Source organism: Poecilia formosa, unplaced genomic scaffold (genome assembly GCF_000485575.1).
Source record: "Poecilia formosa unplaced genomic scaffold, Poecilia_formosa-5.1.2 Scaffold127, whole genome shotgun sequence".
In the NCBI taxonomy this organism is placed as follows: domain Eukaryota; kingdom Metazoa; phylum Chordata; class Actinopteri; order Cyprinodontiformes; family Poeciliidae; genus Poecilia; species Poecilia formosa.
The window spans coordinates 1,368,541-1,395,312 of record NW_006800066.1 but is presented as its reverse complement, the minus strand read 5'-3'; the positions used below and the strand labels follow the sequence as shown (position 1 = coordinate 1,395,312).

The 26,772-nt window shown below is 39.0% G+C and overlaps 1 protein-coding gene and 1 long non-coding RNA gene across 2 annotated transcripts; one reads left to right on the top strand and one right to left on the bottom strand.

Annotated features, from left to right (window-relative positions):
- Positions 1 to 2,754: 2,754 nt before the first annotated feature.
- On the bottom strand, positions 2,755 to 4,512 carry dpm3 (dolichyl-phosphate mannosyltransferase subunit 3, regulatory). Its single transcript, XM_007561493.2, has 2 exons — positions 4,405 to 4,512; positions 2,755 to 4,202 (listed from the first exon to the last, which is right to left on the bottom strand). Exon 2 carries the CDS (start codon positions 4,175 to 4,177, stop codon positions 3,899 to 3,901), a length of 279 nt encoding a protein of 92 aa, XP_007561555.1. The 5' UTR covers positions 4,178 to 4,202; positions 4,405 to 4,512; the 3' UTR covers positions 2,755 to 3,898.
- LOC107837260 (uncharacterized) lies at positions 4,163 to 17,404 on the top strand. Its single transcript, XR_001663275.1, has 3 exons — positions 4,163 to 4,229; positions 10,733 to 10,769; positions 17,297 to 17,404. It is a non-coding gene; the product is annotated as an uncharacterized LOC107837260 (long non-coding RNA).
- Positions 17,405 to 26,772: the final 9,368 nt, after the last annotated feature.

Sequence of the window (26,772 nt, the reverse complement as noted above, 5' to 3'; positions counted from 1 at the left end):
ATTCTGCCGGTTCGGATAAAAGACCTTAAAAGTGCCTTTTCTTCCCTTTTTGCCGGAGCGTGTTGACGCTTCGGATGACGGAAAGGTCAGACGAGGCTGCTGGGAAACCGAGCGTACTGGTTTTGCAGAATAAGCTGGAACCTTTGTGCTAGTGAGGGCAAACTTTGGCCCGCTGCCACCGTCGGGGTGTGGTCTCCCCTTCCCGAAAAAGTCCTGTCACACACATTGTCCCCACAGCGAAGGTCGTCTGTGCCACTTCGCCTCATGGTTTGGTTTTCTGCCCGTCTTAGTCACTTACACTGCTTTTCTAAATACTTTTTCCCTGAGCACTTCCTTCACCTCGTCTGTGTCTAAGTCGCTGAAACATCTCTAAATATCTTTGACATGGCGACATTAAATAAATCAAAATCTCAATCTTTCAGCTCAAGGCTCTGATTACGTACGCTTTCTGCCATCCTGTCCGTCTCAAGATGGGTTTGAGGTTTTGCTGTGAAACGTGTGGGTGGGGAAAAAGGCGTCTTTTCAGCGGACAAAAACGATAACCTATCATTTTTTAGTCATGTCGAGATGAATTTCCTCCCGGCGCTGTCACTGAGTGTCTCTAGGAATGTTTTTTAAGGTCTCAGAGGGGCCAAGCAGCGGGCATGAACCGAAGCGCTGCTGCTCTCACCGTCAAAATCCCCTTTGGGCTGGAGCAGAGGGCAACAACCAGTCTGCGATTGTCTTTTTCTCCTGGTTTTTACGGCCTCCAAACTGAATGTAGCTGCAGAACGATGGACCATTTTATCACCTGCATAAATACATCAACGGGAAGAGTTTCGCTTTATCACATAAGCACATTACATCTGACAGATCTCAAATGTTTTTGCAGCTTTGTTAGCTAAATGTATTTTATTTTTTCTTTGTAATTTTACCTTTATTTTACCTGTGTCGATTAAGAACGAATTCTCTGCGAGTACGTCTCTACAACCCTTTCTTTTTCTGTTTTTTCTTCTCTCCAAAAGTTGTACTCAAGTCAGAGTAGCACTACCTCAAAAATATTTTACTCAAGTAAAAGTAAAAAGTATTTGGTAAAAATAAAAATACTGCATAATTAAAATATGATTTTAAAAATTACATCCAAAACATAAAGCTATGTGGAAGTTTTGGTATTTTAGAGACTGAAAGGAAAATAATTAATATAAATAACATAATTACAAAATAACAAAATCAGGTAAAAGAAATATATGCTTTCAAAATAAAAGTTACAAAACTTTAACATAAACTACACAGTAGGTGAGTGAATTTTTGGTTTAAACAAGTTTGTTCTCCATTCAATAAAGTTACTTCCAGGTAATGGGTGTTTCCTCTTTCTCAAATGTTGTGGCTTATGGATGAAGGAGTTCACTTCATTATGGCTACAGATCAAACAGACTCAATTTTACAGAAATAGGCTGCAACATCTGAGGTCATGTCTCTTTGTATCTGACTGCATTCGCTCTGACCTGCTATTAAGCAAATGCAATCTGATTTATGTGTGTTCTAGTAATGGAACGAAAGGAAAAGACACCAAAATGCCGTTTTAAGCTGCATGCTCTGTAAAATGTTTAGCCTAAGATCGTAAATCCTTTCGTTTGTGGAAATAAAATGTATTTAAGGGCAGAATGAGGACGGAGAAAAGCCTTTATATGTGGCTACAAGTGAGAACATATCTGACTAACAAGAGAAGGCTTCAGTGTGTTTGCCAGATTAGAAGATTTTCCAGTAAGTAACTGGTTGCCTTTCATCCAGTCTGCTCAAGCAACAGCTTGCACAGATTCATGGGGGGATGAGAGAACGTTACGAGGCTTGATGGGGCTGCAGCCAAACAGCACAACAGGCAGACCTGCCAATTCTCCTGCATTTGTTCAGAAGTTATTGGATCTTTTGAAGCCGCGTAATGATGCCTTGGGACAGGCGAAGCTTTGTTTTTACGCAGCAGGGACTCAGTTAAAATGAGCAAAGGCAGCCTGTTAGGGCTCACACCAAAGATATGAAACTGCCAACATCGATTACTTCACGAGTTTCATAGTCGGATTCATTCTCATTCCCCAAACATAAAGTGGCTCGCAGAAGGATCGATGCCTGTTGAACTACACCACGTTTCGCCACGTTGGAACCAGAAACGTCAACGTACATTGATGGGAATTTGTGATAAATCAACACGAAGCAGCACAGAATCGTAAAGTGGAAGGCCGTAAAACAAAAAGTGTTCAAAAGGGAGCAAGAAGCAGCGCCTTATACTTCCACAAAACTGAGACTGTAGCCTAAGCTATGGAACAAGGAGGTGGCAGCATCATGCTGAGGGGATTCCTTTCTCTAAATTGGCTTTGGTAAAGCCAATTGTGAAAATGGCTTTACTAAAGCCGTTTAAAAATTAGGTACTTAACAGGAAAGCTGGTTAAGTTGATGGAAAGATGGACGGAGCTAAATACAGAGTAATCCTTGAATAACAAAATACAGCCAGGGCTACAATAAAGATACAAAAGACAGGCCTCTGTAAATACTTTAGTCAGGAAAACTGAATACAAACACATCCTGCGCCTTTCATAGTTTGATATATTAATTTCCCTTTCTTGCATGCCACTTGGTTTTGGTCTTAAACATAAAAAAAAACTAATTAAACTCACTAAAGTTTGTGGTTGTAACATAAAAAGAGGAAAAGTTCAAGAGGGGCTCATACTTGGGCAAAACACCAAATTATCAGGTCTTGCAAACCCACAAAGGGACACCAACTGAGAAAATAAACTCCTGTTTAATTAATCCACAGCAACGCCTCAGGGCCTCATTTCAGATACTGCACAGAGGAATGTACACTTCTTTACAGGTAAAATCCTAGTTCATCTGCTCTGACAAGAATTCAGCTTTTGACAAATACAGAACAACAAAGTTCCACATTTAAAATGGATGATCTCAGAGCTGACAGAAACAAGAATCCAGGAAATTCCTATAAGATCCAGTGTTTACTTGTAACCTTTGGTTTCCATTTATCAGGTTTTTAATAACATACTGCAAACGTTCGATGATGTATTTAGCATGTGAGGGACACAATCCAACCAGAAATATTGAGGAAATCAACACTAATTACAATAGTATTCACAACACAGAATTACTGGTCCCTATTCATTAAAACTAATAGTATGCTACTGGCTGAGTAGTTTCTAACTATCCAGCAGCATGTCCTTTAACAGTTTTTTTGACTCTAAAAAAAAAAATGACATGCTTCGACACAAAACTTGGAGGTACCATCTGGTTTGTTTGCCTTTAAAACTGGGCCAGTGTGTTCTTTTTTATGTATTAGTTCTTAAATAAACTAACCAATGAACGTTTTAATGAGAAAACAAAACACTGAAATTGGTATTGGCCAGGAAAACCCTAATTTTTCCTGGCCAATACCACTCTTAAAAATTGCAAACAGGCATATTCAAAAGAACCGTGAATGGTTTCTTTATGCCTTGTGTGATGTCATCAGAAGAATGTGGACAGGGTCTCAGGAGAATATACTTTATCTTAATTATGTAAAGATTTAAAACAAAGTAGCTACAAAAAAAATGACCAGGACAAGTTGTTGTTTAGGTGACGAAATATACTGAAAGTGAATTAATTTTACAAAATAAGTCTGGCCTGCAGCTTTGACTTGAGTTCATGGGTCTGTGTCTCACACAAAAGTTCTCAGTCAGTCAACACAATCTAATGGTCAAGCGGGAAAAACGTGATATTGACCAGAAATATTTGATATCTTATTCAAATTAATGTTCTGGTCGCACCTGCTGACTACAACGAAGCTCCATGATCATCCAAAAAGCAACAGATTTTTATAAACATCCCGCTTTGCAAGTTGTCTCTCCATTCAGTCTCTAAAGAGTTCCTTATAATCGTCCTACATCTTTAACCCCTTTTTCCTCAGGTCCTCTTTGGCTTCCTTGATCTGCTCCTGCAGTTCCCTGGCCGCCTCGTCGCAGTCGTTAAAGGTGGCCACCCGGTAGCCCACCGTAGCCAGGGAGTAGCAGCCGAACGAAACCAGCAGGTAGAGCGGCATGGGCCAGGCCACTTCCCTGTAGGTCCGGGGAAGGCTCAGTTCCAGCAGGTCGAAAGCGACCAGAGCCCACACAGCGCCCAGTAATGAGACCCCGAAAAGCCACTGCAGGAGTTTAGTCATGATGGATATTTCAGCAACGAAGAGCCTGACAGGGAGACGAACTGTTAGCACGGTAACGTAGCAACGCATCCACTTATGGAGATAAAATACGCTTTTAAGACAACAACAAATAAGCCGAACAGTTGAAACAGGCTAAACTAAAAAAAATGAATGTAATGAAAATAAAGTTAGAGCTTCAATATCACTGTAAGTTATTAACGTTTTAAAGAAAAGTCTAGTGTGATTACCTTCTATCAAACGCCACCTCAGCTCTGCGCAGAATAATGACGTCGCACTCCGCGACGCCTTATGGGAAATGCAGTGACGAATACGTTGCTCTTAACGGGCCACAAGTAATGAGATTTTAATCTAAATTATCGCTTAGAAAAATTAATATACAAATACATAAACTTTAAATAAAATAAAGAAATGATAAAAGAAACATTACGTACATGTTTTTGTATCTACAGCCATTTTAAGATAAATGGTAATTGTTACAATTTTTAAAATAAAGAAAACACAAGAAGGTTGTAGTTAAAATAAATTTCGATTTTTTATTTTTATTTTTTTCAAAATAGCTTACACTGTGTAGGCCATAGGTGGGCATTGTGTTCATCAGAGAGAGATGAATATTACTGTAATTTCAAATATAGCATGATAAATTAAAATAATTTAATATAAAATATAATGAATTTTATATATTTACCCATTCATTTCCTTTTTATGTCACTCTTTTTGTTTTATTATAATATCTTCATGCAAACTAGATCAGATTTAAACTTGTTGCCTGTTGTCTGTATGGACTCCTGAAAAACTCCCGAGATGATTTTTATATTATTAAAAGAAATTAAAGGAATTTATTTCTTTATATATCACAGGTGTTTACTTTTTTTATATATCCTTTTTTTGGTAATGTTAATGAGCATCAGAGAGACCTTTGAGAGCAGATGTCAGACAGACATTTCTGCTGTGCTAATTTTACCACTGATGTAATATCAACAGCCGCACCCAGTCAGCTGCGAGAAAGAAGACAGCTTGTTTCGACTGCATCTTTAACAAGGCACCCTACATAAGACCTCTAATTTTTTTCAATGTGACCCTCTTGCTTTACAAAAGCCATTTTCAAAATTAGGTACCATTAGCAAATCGTAAAAGCCATCCATGAAGGCTAATGTCCTTCTTTCTTTTCTTTTTTTTTTCTCTCAGAAAGAAATCCAACAACAATATAATTAGGGGTCTGCGGGAAGCTCTGTTCTTTGATCTGAGTCTCTGCCTGTTCATTCAGGGTGGTAAACTGCCCAGGTGCAGAAGGGCACAGATTTCTCCAGGGTGGAATCAGGACTTGGAGGAGATATAAACATAATTCAGTGAGCCGGGCAGAGCGGCAAGCTGAGCAGCCACTGAGAAATAAACATCATTCTTTGGAGAGAAAATGGGGAGTTATTCTTAGGACAGGGGTGTTTATGTTTGTCTGCATTAGTGTTAATAGTGTGAGGGACATTCTGAGCGTCTGCCAGAGGGGTAGAGTCTATTTCTTCTGTTTACTCGGACTTTAAAGGGCACGACAGGAAAACAGCTTGTAGTGCTGCCGAAATCTGGCAATACTAAGAAGTTATGATTCATTTCTGACATGAACTATACTACAATAACGCAAGAGATGATCTTGTTTAGTGTTTTTATTTGTAGCAGCGTTTCTAATTCTTGAAAAGTTGAAATGCCTGAATACACATCTAGTTTATGTCTGAGCTACCTGAGTCGGGATGCACCTTGTGGAGCAAAGAGATGAATTATAGAAACTTCAAATGAGCAGGTTTTAAAAAGTGCCTCACAACTTTGTGCAGTCGGGCGTTGGTGACCCAGAGATATCCAACAGCCTCAGAGAGAAAATCAGATAATGTTTAAACAACCTTGACAAGTTTCAGCCTGTCTATAAAAAAGCAGAAACTCAAATGATTTTACTCTTTGCAAGGGAGCACAGATAAAAAGTTTGGGATTATCACACCGATGCTCTTAGACAGGACAAACTCAGTTTAAAAATGTTTAAGGGGTTTTCATACTTTGGCAAAGCACCAAACAATTAGTTCTTATAAGCAATAAAGTTACTCCATCCAAGAATGAATTACATATTTGAATGTAAATTGTGAGTAGGGATGTACATGTGAGTTTCCAAAGTTCTTACAAAAGATGTTCAACTAACAAAACTTTAGGACTTCCTTGCATAATGTGGGTCTGTCCACTAACTTATATAATCAAGGAAATATTTAATAGATTATGCACTTGTAAAATTATTAAATAGCCACAGCCCTAGATATAATCCGTTCTTGTTAGACTGCAGTGAACTACCTGGATGAACATTTTCCTTATGATGGCCTCACATTGTAAGTTACTGATCACTAATTATTCCACTTAAATAAAATGGAAAGCTACTTAGAAAGTTGGGTATTGGAAGTGTTTGTTTAGTTATGGCTCTTATTATTTATATTATTAACATCCATGCCCAATTTTTCAGCTGAAGTTGTGGGGGAGAAAAATGGAGAATTAATGCATTCAACATGTTACACACTTGCTCCATGTCATTATATGGGATATGGTACATATCACACTGTCAAGGTCAGCCTCCTCTGCTGCCCTGACAAGATAAATTGCATCCAGGTGGGATCACCCGTGACACGCAGGATCATTGGATCCATCACTGCGTGTGCTGGGTCCGGCAAACAGGAGGCCGAGCGTGTGTGACGTTCAGTGGGAACGGCCGAGCTGGCTTTTCTCAGTGCGTCTCCCTGCCAGCTCTTGTTCCGTTCCAGTACTCAGGAAACCTGCGCTCCGGCCGAGAAGGCCTGGCAGACACAACACGACAGCCTGCGAGCGGGAGGGGCCCGAAACTGAGAAAATGAGACAGAGAGAGACAATGAGAGGGAGGCGTACAGGAGTAAAACAAAACAGGAGGGAAGGAGGGGGAGGGGATGTAGAATAAAGAGACCGATGCAGTGGCAGCTGATATTTTTTTAATATTATTATTAAAAGACAGAAAGCAGAAACAGTAGGGGAGGGAGAAGGGGTCACGGCTGACAGGACAAGAGAAGGAAAGCTGAGAGGAACAGCAATGAAAAGAAAGGGTGAGTGAGCGTGTGAAGGAAAGAGGAGAGGGGAGAGGAGCAGACAGGGGAGGGGGTTCAATATGGGGGGTGAAATCAGGGGATTTGCAGGTGCAGCCTGAACAACAGATGACCTTAATGGTGCATTAAATCCAGCTGTTGCTTATCCAGACTTCAATCCCATCAAACACCTTTAGCACCACAGCAACATGGACACACCACCTTTGGTTCCCACAGAAATGCATTCAAATCTGACGAAAACAAGAAAACACACAGCTAGCGAGAAAACAAAGCAGTTAGGTGACTCATGAACCCCAAGACCAGGAACAGAAAAGAGACTAGCTGCATTTTCAGGTTGCATGTGAACAAATCTTTGTTTATACAGCTCTGGAAAAAACTAAAAGTCCACTGCACTGAACCCCAGTGAAAACCTCCCGATTATTCCACCAAATATAGATTTATGAAATCTTCCTAGGTTAAAATATTTGTATTATTGTTTCCAACTGAATATGGACTTGTTTTCTTTGCAGTATATGAGGTCTGGAAGCACTGAATCTTTTTTCATTATTTTGACCATTTCTCATTTTCTGCAAATAAATGCAACATTTTTGCTTGGAATTTCAGAGACATGTCAGTAGTTCATAGAATAAAAGAGCAATGTTCATTTTACTCAAACATATAAATATAAAGAGTCAAATCAGAGAAACTGATCATTTTGCAGTGGCCTCTTAATTTTTTCCATTGTGCTAATATCAATAATATCAAGACCTTTACACTTAAGAGAGGCTACGTAAGCGGCCTTTTGGGGAAATTGTCTGATTCAACATGTTCAAATAACACACAACGTTTTATGAACTGTTCAATGCTGTGAGAGCTCCAGTGAAGCTAAGTACACCTTGTTAAAAAAACAAAAAACTTAATCCTCCTACTACTTCCTGTTGTTTTCTTTGGTGTTTTTCCCAGTAGTAACATCCAGTTGTTGATCACGTGACGTGACTTTCAATGTCTGAAAAACCACCTTATCCTTTTCATCGAAAAGTGTTTTTCTTTTAATTTATTTATTTTTATGTTTCCTTTAAGTGAACTTATTTTTGTAATTTCAATTTACATAATTTTATGGTTCATCAAAATGCAGATATTGATTTCAAGCAGACAGACGGATTAGAAGGGTAGATAAAACAGGAAAAGTACTGATGGAGGTTTCTGTTGACTTTATCTCTGTAAATTTGTCAGTATTAGGAAAGTAAAGGTTCTGATAAGAAGGTGGTGCTTCTAAATATCTATGTAGGGACCAAGATGTGGGTAAGTGATGGCTGTTTAGCATGTGAAATATATGGAGAAAAAAAAGAGAACGAGAACTTGTGTGTAGGATAACAATAGAGCTTGGAGTGAAAAACAGGAACCCTCTGTTTCCTGAACTGGAAACCAAAGCTGTGTGTTGTCATTAGATCTGAGTTAAAGGGATCAAATGTGCTTTTCCTTCTTCTTTTAAAGAGACAAGGACTTGTGACGCTCGGAATAAAAATGCCATCTTAAAATGACACTCTTTGTGTTGTTTATTGAAATATTTTATTAGATGCTCTTCCAGAAGCAAGAACATGTTTGCGCAGCTGAATCAGCATTGAAAACCCTCTGAAACTTCTCACACAGCTGATAAACATCCTCAACCCGGGATCATTTAGTGACAGCCACAGTCAACATTAAATTGCTGCGATAATAGCTGTGGGACGTGTATGCTACTTAGGACCTACTTAATGAAATCCAGGGTTACTCAAAGGTCAGAATGTAGTCACGTGTGACCAGCCTGGATCACATAAGAGCAGCACTTTTGTTCCCCACATTGCCCTCCTTATAGAAACACACCTGTTTCATTGGGGAAGCAGCGGAGGAATTTGCCCCTCATCCTCTTCCAGCCGGCTCTTGCTGCCGTCCTAATGAATCTCATCACATGGCCTGTGTTTTCCCGGCTGCTGCTTTGTTTGTTGACCTTTTATAAGACGTCGTTACTCATTATCTTCGAGGGTTGTGCAGTTTTGCCCCATGACACAAGCCCTTCAACGGCAACCCCGGCCAACAATAAGTGTACATCTATGTCTGATCAAATCCTTCTTGTCAGTGTAACAAGTCCTTAACAATGAGGCGTGCACTTCACCATGTTTCCCTCCTTCCTCTATCTGTTCTCTCCTCTCACCCAGAAACACAGTGTCCCGCAGCATTACTGTTATTGACAGTAAAACTAATTGGTGCATGGCCATGAAAGTTCCCCTGGGACATTTTAAAGTGGACGGCACAATTTCCTTCACCGTCTAAATCTGCATTCTGGACCAGAAGAAATATTGATTACAAATCTATTAATATGGGTCACTGCAGTTTGCACAGCAAGGGGCGGATGATGGAGGGCTACATGTCTAGACTTAATAAACTGACCTTATCGCCGGTTTGCATAATGGATGGCGATGGGGCAAAGCAGGGAAATCTGTTTCGCAGTCCTAAATGCTCATCACAATAATGGAACAGATGCACTCAATTCTGAGAGATGCCAGTGAATTAAATGTGATTTCTACTGGCAGAAAATAACAGAAATTGGCAGCTATTTTTCAGAGCAGAAAAGTAAAAAGATTCAGTCTCGCACTACTTTGAAAATATTAAAGGGGCAGCATTATGTAAAATTTACTTTTTTTGAGCTTTACATAATGATATAATGTTTTCCCTCATCTTAAACATACCTGGAGTGTTACCGTGATTCTTTCATGCATGTTTGAGAAATTATTGAATCTCTTCAGGCAACCATTTGGGTTTGTAGAAGGCGAGCCTCCACCTTACAGAGCAGCCCACCCCCACTCAGCTCCTTCAAACTAGCAGCAGCAATTAGCAAACACCTTGTGGAACTGCGCATCTGCTGAGCTAATTGCTTCTCAGTCGAACGCTCCAACAAACATTTGGAAACACTTGATAGAGGAATGTTGATATGATGACATCTGGAAAGAATAGGAGTTTCTTAAAGAGGCAGTAGCCCAATTTCAAGGTGTTAAATTGCAAAGTCAAGTTTCTTTTAAGTCATGTTTGTTATATACAACATTTTTATAACAACTGAAGGTGACATAGTTACTTTATTGTGCTATAAAATGAAACTATCGGGCTCAAAAACGAAATACTGCTAAATGTGAGTGTTTGACAGGCAAATGTATAAAACTAGAGTCAAAGTTCAAAATGTTGTATTCAGTGTTTTATCGCTAAATCTTTCTTCAATGTTTTCTCCAGATCAATTCTACTCCAACAAAATTAACCAAGTTATTATTGGTAATGATTACTGATTGATTATTGGTATGCATAGCGTCAAAGTGTCTTTTTAGACAACCAGTATAGGTTTAACATAAGGCTTTCTCATAGGTCGTTTCGTTACTACCAGACACAGGAATGCTTATCAGGAATGCTAACTTATTGAAATTTTCCATCCATTCATTTCTGTTTATCATTGCAGGTGCTTTTCCCCAGTTTTCTACAGTGCTGCCACTATGGTGAGGTTTGATGAATATTTGCTGAATTATTCAGAATAGATCATGCCAGTAGCTTCTCTTTAAGATTCCTGGATGCTGAGGTGAGTGAGTCCTCATCAGCTAAAAGCATTTCCATAATGTTGCGTGAGATAAAATAATGTTCGTATAAGGTCAGAACTGCTGCATTTGAGCATCAGTAGTAGAAATACAATAGCAGTGCCACACATTCAGCACACGTATGGTCATTGAAATTGTTCAGCATGTCCAGAAAATCAGTGGCAACCTGTTTTATTTGGTAGTTAAATCATCTATGCCACAGTAATAATAAAGGGGAACATTACTACCTCCAACAAAAGTCATTAGTTGTATCTTGAATGCCTTGAATGCTAGTTTTGACAGAATAATTGTAACAAAGTCCCTAAAAACCATCTATGAATAAAAACCGGTCTGTTGTGGATTTACTGCGCAGACTAAATACTGATTTACTGAATTGATGCTAATGTGTAAAAGGCAAAGGATTCTGGGATTATGGATTTTTGTTGGCAAGTGTCTAATGCCATAAAAGCAGATTTTGGCTAACCCAGATAGCCGTTGATTGCTAATAGCGATGATCAGCATGGATTTACGATGTTCTGTCTGTGTGGGCTCTAAGCACACTGCATCAACATTACGCTTGCTTCACCCAAACACAACAACTGCTCCACATCTTAGAAATTTGACTCTATGGCTTTTTGAAGCACCTGGCGACCTTTCACCTCTTTACTGGGAGAGCAGCATCTGGAAGGTGAGGAAGGACAGATGAAGCAGCCATGCCGAGCTGCTGAGAGCTGTTGACATGGTAACGGATCTGCTTATTAAGCCAGTATACTTTAGACACACTGTCCAACTTTCTTTTCAGAGATTGATTACAACTTCCCATCCCCCACTTCATGTTCTGTGACTTTGAAAAGTGTTCACCAGCCTTGAGATTTGATGTCGGATCATAACCACAAATTTGACAGTTTGTTGCGATTTTATGTGATAAACCATGTTATACCAGTGTGTAATTCTATAAAACATGTTTTGAATTGTATTTTTATATAAAAACATGACTCTGCATGAGACACTTCTTAGTCAATACTCTGTAGACTAAGTGTTGACTAGTCTACTATACTTAGTCTTTTGCTGCAACTACATCTGCAAGTGTTTTGTGGTAACCCTTTTCTAGCTTTGCTCATGTAGAAACTGATGTTTTTGCCAGTTCTTCCTTGCAAAACAGCTCAACCTTAGTCAGACTGGTCGGAGATCAGAGATGAATATGCTTCAATCGAAAACATCCCATTGTAGGTCTGACTTTAGGTTCTGGGTAACGGCCCTCCAAGAAGGTGAATCCCTGACTAGTTCCAACTCTTTTTCACCCTTAAACAGGTTTTCTTCTGGATCACTCTATATTTAGCTGAGCTCATCTTCACATCAACTCTGACCAGCGTCTCAAATTTCATAGCATCTGACCAATGTGTCCCCCACGTGTGTTTTTTTTGCAAACAGGACTCTATGGCTTTGTTTCAACAATGGTTCAGTTCTTTCTGCTCAGTTATAAAGGCAGGATGGTGGAATCCACTATTAACAGTAGTTCTATCAACAGGTTCACCTACCAGATTTACTATTGGCTTGAGGTTTAAATGTGACCTATTATGCTTTAGATAGGTTTACAGACCATGCTCCCTACATTTTTTTTTCCACAAAATCATTCTCAGTCTGCTCAGTTCTGCCTACTTTGAGCTCCTTTCAGAATGAGCTGATTTAGGGATTCTTGTGACTTTAAATACAAGGAGGCAGCTGCACACTCTTTCCTCCCCCAAACTCAACATTTATGCTCGCTCGCGCAATTACACCAGTGTACGTCTTTGAAAAGTGGAAGTAAGGCCTCCTGCTCAACCAACAAGAATGTAGGAAGTGATTTCTGAATAGTAAGTCAACAACAAAACAAACAAAATCCTATCTTTTCCAGCAGTCCTTATACTGCCATACAGTAAAACCAGCTGAGAAAATGTGCTGGGTTGCTAGGTGATTGGCGGAACTTCTCAGGGGTTGCTAGGTGATCAACGGAACTTCTCAGGGGTTGCTAGGTGATCAGCGGAACTTCTCAGGGGTTGCTAGGTAACAGGTCTGGGCTTCACTGGGGTTAGAAGGTGAGGGGCAGTGCTTGTTTAGAAGGCTTTTAGGAAGTTTTTGAATGGCAAATTTTCCAGACACCAAAAAACATTAACTTGTTGCAACAAAAATGGCTGGGTGAGTGTAGACTCAAATGGAAGTACAAAATGTGAACTTGACTTGTCTGCAGTGTTCCTTGGTCGTTCTGATTCTGTCTGCTCGTCAGTGTTCTCTAACAAACCTTTGAGGCCTGTACAGAACCACTGGCTTTAAAACTGATACTAAATTACACACGTCCAGACTCTACTTAACAATTAGGCGACTCCTGAAGGAACCTGGTGGCTAATCACACATGGAAAGCGCATTTTGAAAACTTTCTTCCACTTTATAGTTATGCAATATCTTATGATAAAATCCAAATAGGATACACTTAGATTTGTATATGTAGCAATGTATGAAAATGGTCGTGTGGTATTAATGCTTTTTAAGGACATGTTCTTTGTCACATGTCCGTGTCCTTCTGTTTGCTTTTATTCCTTTATCCTTCCTTCTCTCCGCTGTCTTCACCAGTGTACACATATCATTCAGCTTCTGATGTATGCACAGCTGGTCTTGACAGAGCTGTCCAGGAAACCTGTGGTTTACAGATCCCTTAATGACGCTCAGATTTGACTTTCCTTTTTACTTACAGAGGATTTTAACTGTGCAAGGGAATATTGAGGTCCAGCTCGGAGTGTTTGACCACAGTGGGAAACCGCTCAACATGTGGTGCATCCTGATAGACTGAATGGATGTGCCATTTAGTACACGAAGCCCAATGCAGAGTTATGGTTTCTGATCATGCAGGCTGCGGCCCCCACACCTGCTCACACCATTTGTCCCAAAGAATTTTAGGTTGTTAGTCTTCCTAAAATGCTTTTCCACACCTCGGTTTTTATGGGCGTCATAACACTGAACGTTAAGTTACCGAGCAGGCATGTCTGTGGTGCTAAAACGGCAGGACCAAACGCTTTACAGCTTGATCCACCTCACACACAGCTGACACAAAATACCGCGATTAATAATGCAAACAGGTGGACGATTTATTGTGAAGGTCTTCTCTCTATTTTGAGTTATCGAGCAAAGCTGCGTTCATTCTCCAACTAAGCCAAATACACCAAAACAGCGCTACGTTTAGTATTTTTACAGCTGCATGCTGTGAGTCATTCATAGGAGATGAACAACCTGCGTTAATATGGAAGCCATATAATCATAATAATTAGTTTAATGTAAACTGTCAGTCTCAAACAGACAGATTGCAAACACCAGCTGAACGTTGTCACCCCACATCTCAGACTTTGAGCAGTTTAAATGGTGGGCTTTACTGCAAACAGGTGCAACCTGCACTCCTATAATTCAATAATGAATGCACCTGTGAGACAAAAAAATAAAAAATGAATGCCTGGAAAAGAGAAACTGACCTCCAACTTAAACAGAACTGCGGAGGGCGAGACATCTGTCATGAGAAAGTGTTTGCCCCCCCAATAGATCTTTTTTTGTTGTTGTTTTTGCTTTGTTGTCAAACTTGAATGTTTCAGATCATCAATAAGAAAATACAAAATGCCAGTTTTAGATGCTGATTACAGTTTATTGGGGGTGAGGGAGGCATTTAGGCACAGAAAAAAAAACCTCTGTTCTCCTGAGCTAATGTTGTGATTTTAAAGAGCAATGTGAAACTTCAGACCAGAATCTGCAAATAACCAAACAACAAGGTAGAGAAAAGTTGCAAAACTGACACAAACCAAGTGAGATCACACCGGAACGTTATTTTTGATTCCTCATTTCCTTTTGATGCACTTTTACATTCTGTTTATTGTTTCACTTTGTGTTTGCTCTGGTTTCACCACCATACTTAGTTGGAGCAAGGTAACATAATTTATCAATTAGAACTAATATTACTTTGTTAGTTTTAGGGAAAACGACATTATGCCGCTTCATAGAGTTGATTGATCCAGTGCATTAATTTCTGACACAGTGAAACCCAACACTTAAAAAATCTTGAAATGCTTGCTTTTACGTATTTTACTTCCCTTATAACCTTTTAATTCTGTGTCTTTACCTAAAACAGGAGAAGATTTCCCAACTTTTTTTCACACTGGCCAAATATCTCAAGTCAAAAACACTTATGGGTCAAAAATTAATTTTTTACCTGTTCAACAGTAAACTAAATAGGCAACATTTTCATAAAACAAATATGACAGTCAAGTGTTTTGAAGGAAATGTAAATGATTATATGTTATATTATATTACTCTCAAATATTCTACCTTAATGCAGAAATGCAAGGCCACTTCATTAGGTACACCTTTCTTCTACCAGACTGAATTCCCTTTTTGCCTTCATAACAGCCTTACATTTTACGACGCAGATTTAGCAAAGTGTGAGAATTATTCCCCAGAGATTTGGGTCCACATTGACGTAGCGTCATGCCATTGCTGCAGATTTGTCAGGTGCACAGTCACAGTTTAAATCTCCTGTTTGTCCAGATCCCAAAGAATCTCCGTTGGACTGAGATCTGGTGACTGAGGAGGCTGTTGGGGAACAATGAACTCACTGACGCATTCAAAAAACCAGTTTGAGATGTTTTCACTTGGTGACAAGAAACATAGATTGCTACAATGTGACCGCAAAGAGACGGAGATGTACAGCAGCAAATAATACCTAATTCATACTTTATATTTCCAAAGTGTGCTAAAAATATGTCTCTCAAAACATAACACAAGCCTAAACCACTGATATATGCAAGGACTCGCAACTTAAGCAAGAAGAGTCTTGCTGAAGTCTAAATGGATTGAATTGCTGTCATATAATTGATTGATTCACTGTTTGTACCTAATAAATTAGCCTGTAATGGTGCAATTGAAAATTTAATCCTTGTACAAGCCATCACTATTTGTACAAACTTGTTGATTTACAAGCAGACTGTTGACTCCAGTTTGCGTTGTAAGAGATTTACAGATTCATCCTCCTCCCAACACCAATCAGCAGTCCATGCTTTAAAATTTCTAGAGGTGTTTTGTAAATGTTTTTCAGGATACATCATTTCTGTTAAGATCCTAAAATTTATAGTCCAGGCATTTATTTTTTAGTAGATTGCAAGGATTATTGAGATCGGCAACATTTATTGAATCATGCAATTAGTTTGTGATTCTTTACATTTAATAACTGTCTGTAGGAGCCATGTTGAATATTTTTCCAATGCAGGGAGCGTTTGTAGAAACTGTACGATCTCCTATATACTGGGAAATATTTAGAAGGAGAAGCGGCGGGTGCTTAATGCATAAACACTGATGTCAGGGTTGGATGTTTTTCTTTCGCTAATACTTTTCTAAGCTGTGGTGCAGTGAAAAATAATTCAGTAATATTATATTTATGCAGCACAATGCTCCATCGCACGCTTCCAAGTACTTAACTGCTTAGAGTAGCTACACAGACGTCTAATGTGATCACCCCGATGACCTGACCTAGATTAAATCCTATTAAAACTGGGTGGTTGGTGGTTAAATGAGAAATTTAAAGTGTGAAAAGAAAGGATATCTGTATTTGAACTGCATTTACAAGACCTAAAGCTGCCTAATTAGCAACTGGTAATTGTTAGCAAATGACAAAACTGGCAGATTCAGTGGATGGAAAACGAGCTCTAAAATATGCCTGGCTGTACTGGTCACTCACTGGTTCAAAAAAAAAAGAAAAAAAAAAGAGGAAAATGTTTTATTTTGGTTTGGATGTTAGTCACGTATACAGAAGTACTGCGTTTGAATGTGGGTTTTCTTGTGAATGGCTGCTTCTTCCTATTCACAAGTCAATTATAGGCCACAAGAGCTGAAGTTTTTCTCAGGCTCATCAGACACTGACAGCTAATGACTCACGTCTCTAAATTTTGTTATGGTATCTTTTAACTGCCAGGATTTAAGCAATGCCCTCTGAAATAAATGACTCAACACACACCCTGTAGTTGTTAGGTCTTTCATAAACAGTTGCTTCTCTGCAAAAATTAATAAAAGTATCTCAAGCACGATTCAGTGTTTAAATCAATGGTTCCCATGAGGTTTAAGTTGCTGCTTTTCTAATGTCCTACAGCAAATAGCTGCAATGATGCAGAATTCAAATATTTCCTAAATAGAACCGTCTGACAATATGAAGTAGGGTCAGAGTTAACAATAAGAATAAAATGGCATTCATGGGATAGGTCTAAGGCAAAAACCAAAGCAGACCAAAATGTCCCTAGAATTTATCCACCTCTGAGTGGTTTAAAAGTTACAATAATTGTTTTAAAGTGACCTAGTCAAAGTCTGTTCTTAAATCAGACTGTTCATGCTTGAAAACCTTGCAATGTTGCTGAATAAAAAACAATATTTACATATTCATTCCTTCACAGTAATGGGAAACACTCACTGCCAGCTACCACAGACGCTGGAGGGGAGTTTTTGGAGCCAAAGGCAGGAGAACCAGTGACTAGGTTTTGAGGGAAATTACTTTTTCACAAGGTTAGGTAAGTATTTCTTAATTAATTAAGTTGTAATTTGTAAACTGTTTTTTATGTTTTCTCAGGTAATTTAGGTCTGATAAATTGGGAAAACAGTGCAGAGCTTTTTAATGTCCACATCTAAATTGTACCATTCATTATTTTTATTTTTCTGTCATCGTACTAACAAAGCTTAAATATTTGCGCTTTCTCCAGATGACGGTAACTCTAAAAAAGACAGACGTGTCAGTGCTACAAATCTGTTATGCAACACTTTATTTGAAATCTGTTGCAGTTTATTCCCAAATGTTAGACAAAAAATCTTTCACCGAATGTTCTTACACAATTTTATGGCATAATATGTTGCGTCATTAAACGGAGGAAAGAAAACACACAAATCAAACACAGCACAGGCAAGGCCATGTCTCTATAAATGTTAGACTGAATTAGGGTTGAGTCTTCATGGTTGACTGTGTGTCCATATGGGCTCTGCCACCCCTCATTTATTACAGTGGGGGGAAGACGGCCCCCGCTCTGCCACTCAAATCCTCTTAGCCAGCATTTAGCTGATTGATTTTTCCCTTTCTACATCCATTCAGATTATCAATGGGATAAAACCATTAGGTTGTAAATTATTGATCTCTCCAGGGTGAAACGATGTTGAAGAAAGTGAAGCGAATGCTTTTGGCTCCGACCACATCTGGAAGAAGAATATCAGCAAACCCGCTGAAAGAAATTAATCTCCACATACGGATATGCATTTCATTTGCAGCGCTGTGAGAAAGTGTCTGACATTTCGCAGATTTATTCCGTGTTTGTCACACTCTCATGTTTCAGGTCATCAAACACATTTTAAAATCGGACAAATGCAGCCAGTTTTGGAATCATTATTTCATTTATTATGGGGGAAGTCTATGGCTGTCCAAACCAAACTGGCCCCTTCTAAAAACGTAATTGCCCCCTAAGCTTAATAACTGGTTGTGCCCCTTTTGGCAACATAAGCTATCATCAAATGTTTGTGATCGATGGGAAAGAGTTTTTTTTTATGTCCCTGTGTAAAAAATGCTCTCTATTTTGTTCTAATTCATTTAATTTTTTTACAGCTTTGGACTTGCTGATGCGCTTAGGATCATTGTCCTTCTACATGACCCAAGTGTGCTTCAAGGTGACCTATTATGCTTCCTTTAAGAGGTTAGGATAGGTCTATTCATTACATTTTATGCACAAAAACATTCTTGCATAAAGACATTTTATTCGGGTCAATTCTGCCTATTTTGAGCTCCTTTCAGAATGAGCTATTTTGGGAACTCTGTCACTTTAAATCCAAATAAGCTGTTGCTGGCCACATCTCCCTGACCCCAACGTTTACACTGGCGACATATAAACGACTGCAAAAAGATGCGCAATTATGCAGTCTAAATTCTTTGAAAAGTAGAAGTAGAACCTCCTGCACAACCAACAACAATTCAGCAAGGTTTCTGGATGATGAGTCAACAGCAAAATGCTTGCCTTTTCCAGCAGCCATTGTACAGCACATACAGCAGTAAAACCAGCTGAGAAAGTGTGCTGGAACTCTGCTTGGGTAGCTAGGTGATGTGTGGAGCTGCGCTGGGGTTGCTAGGTGTTACATTTAGAAGTTTTCTGATTTTGGTGTTTCTGAAACACCAAAAAATAGAATTTATTGCCAACAAATGGCTGTTTTTTTTTTGTTGTTGTTGTTGTTGTTGTTGTTGTTTTGTTTTTTTTGTTTTTTTGTAAGTGTTTGAGTTGTTCCCTAACCAGAAGCTAGTGGGACCATGGCATGGAAAAGTTTGGGAACCCCTTTCTTAGCCTACTTCATGTTGTCAGACAAGTTCTATTTCAGTCATTTCTTGTAACTTTAATAGAGCTTGAGCCTGGTAGAGCTCTAAAACGTGGTGATTGAGTTGATCTGAAACATTAAAGTGTGACTGGAACACAAAAGCACTGCAAAGCTGCAGTAGTGGGTTATTTATTCTCAACATACTTCTTCTGCAAAAAAAATAAATAAATAAAAAATTAGATAACATTTGTCAAATCAAGCTTCCCTCACAAGCATGCAGTAACGATTTCTTTCTATTCCACTGGCTGTTTATACTCCAGGCCTTTTATCACAGAGATCCGTGATGATGGTTTTGACTCAGCACAACCCCCCCATAAACAATGTATTCCACCTCAGGCCTATAGGAACCGCATACTTCACTCAGCCACCAGATCAGGTCTTTGAAACATGTGGTTTAGCTTTATGTTGTTTAGGATACTTGGGTTAGAAGACTCCATCGGTTTGCCCTGTGTGTTCACCAGATGGCACCGCACATCGTCCCACACAGTTCCCTACAAGCGACAGATGAACCCCCACCTCCGCCCCGCAGTAGACAACCATAAAAAATAAACTAAATGATGATCGTGGAGATTACGTGTTGGTAATTCCTGCAAGGTCTTTAAAGGAATGCCCATGCTGTGAGCTCTAATACCCGGCAGAGGGGATTATGGAGACCCCTACATGTGGTGTTGTGGCTGCATACCTCCAGTCAGACTAAACCCAATCTGTTACAGATTTGGAATAAAGAAGAGAGGTGCAGCGAGCGCATGGGGGGTTTGTGCCGTACAGTATTCATGCCTTATAGTACATTCCAGTTCTTCTATATCATAGGGGATCAGAGTTGAAACCCACTTTTTAAACAGCGGTATTTTTATCTACGTGTGTAAGAACATTAAAAGAAAACCTTGGCTTGTGTTAAGGCTTTCTTTAAATTTTCTTTTTTTTTTTTTTTACCATTTTTATCCTTCCTTTGTGGACCAGGCAAACCCCAATTCCCATACAGCTTTCTCATGAATATGGGTCCAATTAGGGACATATGTGCATTTTCATATTGAAGCTCATAAAAGGTAAACTCCAGTGATTTACATTACATTTACATAAGGAATGCTAAGTGGCTGCATATGTGAGGTGTGCTAATATCTCTATCGAAAGCAGATGGACTTTCACTCTTCATCACTCTTCACTGCAGGGTCGTTTCATTGAGCAACAGTCTCATAAATGGGTGTGTTGTTTTTTGATATCTGGAGAATTCCTTTCATTTCCCGTCAGGAGAGACCAAACATTTCGACATTTGAAGGAATCTGAAGCATGTTTAAGTTCTTTGCCATCTTATTCTAGTGGTCAGCCAGTAGGGGGCATCGGAAACCAAGGTCAGGCAGCTCTACGTCTATTAGATCAGTGTTTTATGAGTTTTAGATGTGTTACTGGTGATTTAAAAGCTTGAATGAGCTTGTCAACCCGTTAACCAAGTCCTACAGGAGCCTTGTAATTACAGGTCATTAAAATCAACCAAGTATTTTACAGCATTCAGGGCTACAAACCCTCAGAGACTGAAGCTAAACAGCCAAATTAGTTATGTGTTGTTCAGCGAGTCGGATAAACTGTTCATCTACTGGGATTAGCACACCAATATCTCTCATATTTTCAGAAAGTGGCAGAAAAAAAAGGGCGGCGGGGGGGCAAAAGTAGCTAAGAAAAACCCCAACATACAGTAGCTGCTGTACGTGGATAGAATACCACCCACTACAGAAGTTCACAAAAGTGTTGCTCTTGTCAGCCAAGCATATAAAACCAATACTAGAATTTACTAAATTTGACGATTGGAACAAAAGCTGTCCAGTCCAACGAGTCTTGATTACAGCCGTGTCATTTAGATCGAGTGTCAAACTTGAGGCCTGAGGGCCAAATCTGGCCAATCGGAGAGGATTCAAGATAACAGTTGTTTCCTTAAACATTGTTTTCTTTTTCAGATAAAAGCAGTTTTTATTTGTATACATTCAAATTATCCTCATGTCATTTTAAAAAGTACTTATTAAATGCAGAGATGGCTATTTATTGGTAACGGCTTCTGACAATACATTACGGCAAAATCGTCTCTTTCAGATCTCAAAATGAATATGGCCCAAAATGAAAATGAATTTGACACCAGTGATTTAGATGATTGGGTGAGAACTTGGTGAAAACTTAGATTCATCTCATGCTGACTCTGTACATTGTAATGTGAGAACAGTCCATGGACTGTACCACGATGTACCCACCTTTAATGGCCACTTCCAGCAGGATAATACATCATGTCACAAAGTTCAAATCATCTCAGAGAGTTTTCTTGAACATGACGATAAATTCTCTGTACGTCGTTGATCTCAATCCAAAAGAGACCCTTTGGGGTGTGGTGGAACAGGAGATTTACATCATGTACAGTATGTGCAGCCAACATTTCTACTGCAACCGGGTGATGGATTCATGTAAAAAAAATCCATAATCTCCAGAGAATGTTTCAGACATCTTGTTAAATGTGTCCAGCGATAGATTAAGGCAATTCTACAGAAAAAGTGGTCTAACAAAGTACCAACAAGGTGTGGTTTAAAAAGTCTTCGGTGTGTTTCTGTGAAGAGATCTAACTTTAGAGCATGACAGACAACACAGTTTAGTGTTACTTGAGAGTTTAAAATCACAAATAGGAAGGAAAAGGTAGGTTATAATCCGACATGTGGCTTTAATGCTAAACAGCACATGTTGCCAGAATGGACTAATGTCTTGGCATTCGCTCTACGAATGTCTGGCTCTCTGCTTCCTTCAAATATTCCCTAATTTGGTTCTCCATGAGGTGTTGGAGAACTCTCTCTAACAAGCTGGTTTCAAACTCATGCCAGCGGAGATTTCATATTTATAACTCCATTTAGTGGCACTGCCATTTTTGTGGAAAAAGGACAAGACTTCCCAGGACAGAAAGTGTTGCATAACAGAATAAAGATTACGATTCAGACGAGGTTCATAGATTTACTGACAGAATAAGCTACAGGATGTCAGAGAGACTGTCCCTGCAGCGCATGGGTCAGTGGTTTAGGACTGGATTGTTCACTTGTCACAAATACTGAGAAAATATTGAGGGATAACTGATCTGAACAATATAGAGTAGACTAATGGCTTTCGTATTTTCCATTACTGATGTGCCTAATGTACTACCGCCTGCCTTTGTAGCCAAGGCTCAAGTGCTGCAGCCATGCATGCTGTCGTCATTGACCTGTTCACACTGAAATGGACAGATGATTGGAGAATGAAAGAAAGCACATGCTCTTGTTCTATTGCATTTATTAAAATTCAAATATTTACAGAGAGTGACGTGACCTTTGACAATTCAAAGTTCTCCAGATTGTTCCTCGTTTTATGCTTTCTTCTTCTTTATTTTTACCAAACCGTATGAGTTATCAACCATATTTAGGCCTGAGTGCTGTTATTATGGCCACGGGAGAATGTTGATTTTATCTATTTTTTGCCTGGTGAAGCATTTGTGTTTTGTTTTGATTGCGTAAGTTGTATAATTATCTTCTTAAAAGACACAATGTTGATCCATTTTCACATTTCTGGAAGTTTCCGCCAAGATTTATTCAAAATTCCTGGTATTTGACAGATTTCAGGATGACAGATTACACAAAGATTCTTTTAAAGAGAAACAAACCCACAGCAGCACAGATTCCCCTCTGTACTTAGCGGAGGGTATTGGGGCCTTTTGTTTTACAGCAGATCCTCCATGGAGCATTTTAACAACCAGTTAAAATATCAGTAGCTTTTATCAAACTCCACATGTTTGCAATAGGCAGAAACAACATTTTCCTGGCATATCTAGAGTAACGCATGGGTAAACATCGACTTGCTGATCCGAATGTGCCACTTTTAGCTGCTGTTCGCTAACAGTATTTATTTTTTTGCAGATTTTTTAACGTTCTCATCACGATAAACCTTGTGTCCTCGTCTTGCTGCGGTTGCCACAGTTGGAGCTGTTTTAAGCCTTCAAACTGTTGATCTGACTCTTGTTAAACTGGGCAAGTTTAGACGAGCAGCGTGTTCAAGTAGCCATTCCTTATTCTGACGTTTGACATACACCTCAATTACTGGAATGGCAGGTTTTGTTGTATTTCTAACTTTTAAGGCCTCATGGTTTGTTTTTGATATCCAAAAGACAAGATATAAGCTGTGTTTTTTGGCACAGTGCTTTAAATTTGTATGAGGATGACTGTTTTTTTTCTTTTTGGGGGGGCGGGGGGGTTCTGAGAATCGCAATAAGTGAAGCGCAAAATGCAAAGCTCAAAGTTCTTCGACTCCAGGCTACAGGATAGTGGAAAAAAAACAAAAAAAAAACAATTATATTGGACAGATTTCCAACCATAAAGCAATTATTTCTTCCTTCTGGATGCACTAGGTCAAGATATCCAAGTCAGGAAGGTATAGGCTTTTTCTATGAGATGACATTAGATTTAAAAATCACCTTGCAATACAGATGTTATTCTCTCTGTAACTTAGTTCATTTATCTCCATCTTAAGATTGTTAATGTCGAAGCTCTTCCCTTTAAACCATCAGTGATGATTATACACCCCTAAAATATTAAACCAACACACACGAGAAACTGAATGAGCCTATTTGTACCTGACAGATTACTGAACGATTCAAATAAAAAGCAAGAAACGTTCAAATGTCACCACTGTCGCACCAAAAGGTGCTTTTCATTTCAGAGCTACAACTCCCTTTAACAATACTTTTGTTTAATGTCAGTGATTTTATGTTTTTGCCAGTAAAATAAAGAAAAACTTTTTCCCAGGTCTGAATGCTGATAGTGCCTCAAACTGAAACGCCAGGAGACTCAGGTGAATTTGCATCATGAAGCACAGTTGGATCCTGAATGCTCCCCTGTGCAGTGTCTTGCACCTTTATGAATTCATTTTATTTCAATTCATTTATTCAGGCTTTTGTTTCGTTTTCTGGTTTCCATTGAAGGAGAAAATCTGGACCAAGATCTACTGGATTTGAATAACGCTTATCAAAACATTTGTTTGCCAAATTTCCACATTTCCAATTAGCAATCTTTCCAAATATGAATCGTTTTTGCCATCCGTTTAGGTGCAGATGCAGAAGGATTTCTCTCTGGTGTTTTGCTGCCCCCCGGTGGTGAAACTCTTACACATCCTCACATTAAAGAAGCTGGAGATAATTCAAATAAAAAAAACACCCACAAATGAAAGGAATCAGAGTGTAATTTAAACAATTTCACTTTATTCCGTGTTTATTTCCTTTGTTATACTTTAACAAACACTCTCTCGGTAGGTGAAGTTTACTCTGAGTTAATCTGCTACTCTTCTTCATAAGTGTTGCTCATTCTTTTACAATCAAGCACATAAAAAAAAGGAAAAAAAAGATAAAGCATAAACTGTCAGCCTGTTATTGTAGGGAAACCAGACTCTCCTACACACACGCTCTAACATCAGACTCGTGTTTGAAATACGAAACGGCAATGCACAAACAAAACTGTGAGAACTAGTGATTAACTGTGTACCAGAGGTATAATTGGAGCCTGTAATTGCCGTAGTGTCTCATTGTTACTCTGTACCTCTAATTTAGAACATTTACATCCCATAAAACAATAACTTTGGCTGAGATCAAATGGCTAACAGAAGCTGTGGTGAAAAACATATTTACTTATAGAAGCAATAAAATCTTTTAGGCTTTTCTCTGTAATGCACTTACACTGCCCCTCTCACATTTATTGTCATCTCTGACAAATTATGTGTAAAACGCCTTGAAATAAAACACTTTTAAGCATAATCTTACACTGAACATCTCAGAAGAATCCAACCTTTAAACTGAGTACATTAATCCAATCGAAAGCGAGAATCAGCAATCATCACTGTCTAGTTTTAACTAGACTCACATTAGTTGATTATTTTGTTCAATATGCTTGACTTGATTTGTCTTTGCGCCTTGATTCTGAACTTGTAAGGCTGTAGGATTATTTATTTTCCAAAGCCTGAAGAAATATTGTTAAAATGTATATCATTGAAATGTCAGTAGATTTTAAATAAACAAACGTGATGACAACTATGAGAAACGTTAAAAATCGGTCATCCCTGGGGCTTTTATCTGCATTATCACCAAATCAACACAGAAATTATTTAAATCTTACAAAAATCATTCAGAATCTGCAAGATGAGCCGAATAGATTCAGTTATAAAGGAGGATCCAAGACTTTGGAAGATTTAACGAGACTGTGCAAAGAGGAACGGTCAAATATTAAATTTTTTTGCCCAGATTTTGAATAATTTCCTTCATTTAGTGCAGGATAAATGGACATGCAATAGTGCCTGTACCCTCAGCAGTCAGAAGGGGGCGACAATTCCCCATTTACTGAATATACAAATAGGCAATAGAAAACTTAAAGGCGCAACTGACAGCGCATCCTCTAACCCAGGGGTGTCAAACTCAATTTCACCAGGGCCACTTCAGCATATTGGCCCCCCTCAACGGGCCACATTGACGGTACATATCAGGAGTGCATCCCTGCTAAAACACCCCAGACAAAAGGTTGACTTCCCTCATTCAGTTCTGTAGAGGCTTATAATGAGTCAATGGTCCAGGTGTGTTAGAGAAGGAATCCATCTAAAGCTGCAGATGGTAGCTCTGGAAAACTAGACTTGGGCACCATTAGCATAAATGTATAAAAATACAATGTTAAAAATACATTAAACACCACCTCATATTGTTAAATAACTGATTTTATGTATTGAAGTTTAAAATATTACATTTGAGTTTCCATGGATGTAAAATTACGGCTCAGTTTAAAAATTACAATATTTAAATCAGTGTTTAAAGGTAAGCAAACAAATAAGTCACATGGCCAGACATGATAAACTTTACGCAAAGATTTAGTCTCAGAGGCAACTGAAACCAATTAATTTAAAAATCCTTTCTGAATATCATCTCATGGACTCTGAACTAAATGCGTCTTTCTGACCGGGAGCTGACGGCGTGTTGAAGAGTTATGGACCGGACGCTTTGGAGCGTCTGGTTAGGAAGCGCATTACAAACCTTTGGTTGAAATGGCGCGTTAAATTCAAGTCTCCATTACAAACCAGAGAAAACTAAAGAGAATGCAACGTTGTGGACAATGCAAAAGTTAATTAGACTGTAACATGCGCAGTCCGCTGCTCAACCACTGCGGACTGCGAAGAATTAGAAACCGCTGGAAGTAACTCATCCAGCGGATTTAACAAATGGAGCCTTCTTGGTGCCCGTTACCCAGGAGAGCGGCGCTCTGGAGGAGCTGCAAACGTAACATCTGTCCGTTTCGGAGAAGCGAAACCACGAAAAATAAATAAATAAATAAATAAATAAATAAATAAATAATCCTGGTAAAAGCGCACACCGGACTGCGCAGGGTAAAACACTCACAGAGTTCAGTTGATCTGTTTGGATCAGACAGATCCAACTGACTGATGAATTAGAGCAGATTTTTCTGCAGATGGGAACCAGGAGGAAGTTCGTTCAGACCCCAGCGGG